Below are 364 nucleotides of genomic sequence, written 5' to 3' on the forward strand. Positions count from 1 at the left end.
CGCGCCCTGCCGGTGGAGCTGTGGCAGCTGATCTTATCCTCCCTGCGCCTCCCTGACCTGGGCCGCTGCAGCTTGGTCTGCAGGGCCTGGTATAAACTCATCCTCAGCCTGGACAAAACGCGCTGGCGGCAGCTCTGCCTGGGCTGCCTTGAGCACAGACACCCCAACTGGCCCAACCAGCCTAGCGTGGAGCCGCGATCCTGGAGAGAGGCCTTTAAACAGCACTACCTGGCCTCCAAAACCTGGACCAAAAACACACAGAACCTGGAGTCCTCCAACTGCCTCTCCCTTTTCAGGAGGAGAAAGGGCCGGCGCCGGCTCTCTGTCGGCACAGGGGGTGAGTTCGGTAGCCTCCGGGCCGCCC

At 63.5% G+C, this 364-nt stretch overlaps 1 protein-coding gene across 1 annotated transcript in view; it reads left to right on the top strand.

Moving 5' to 3' along the window:
• The window catches only part of FBXO10 (F-box protein 10), a gene marked incomplete at its 5' end in the record, with an annotated part of 20246 nt that continues 19882 nt past the window's right edge, over positions 1–364 (top strand). Inside the window, 1 exon segment of the mRNA XM_010284517.1 lies at positions 1–360. Within this exon segment, the coding sequence (XP_010282819.1) occupies positions 1–360 (360 nt within the window).

The sequence above is a fragment of the Phaethon lepturus genome, unplaced genomic scaffold, assembly GCF_000687285.1.
Source record: "Phaethon lepturus isolate BGI_N335 unplaced genomic scaffold, ASM68728v1 scaffold16533, whole genome shotgun sequence".
Lineage (NCBI taxonomy): Eukaryota > Metazoa > Chordata > Aves > Phaethontiformes > Phaethontidae > Phaethon > Phaethon lepturus.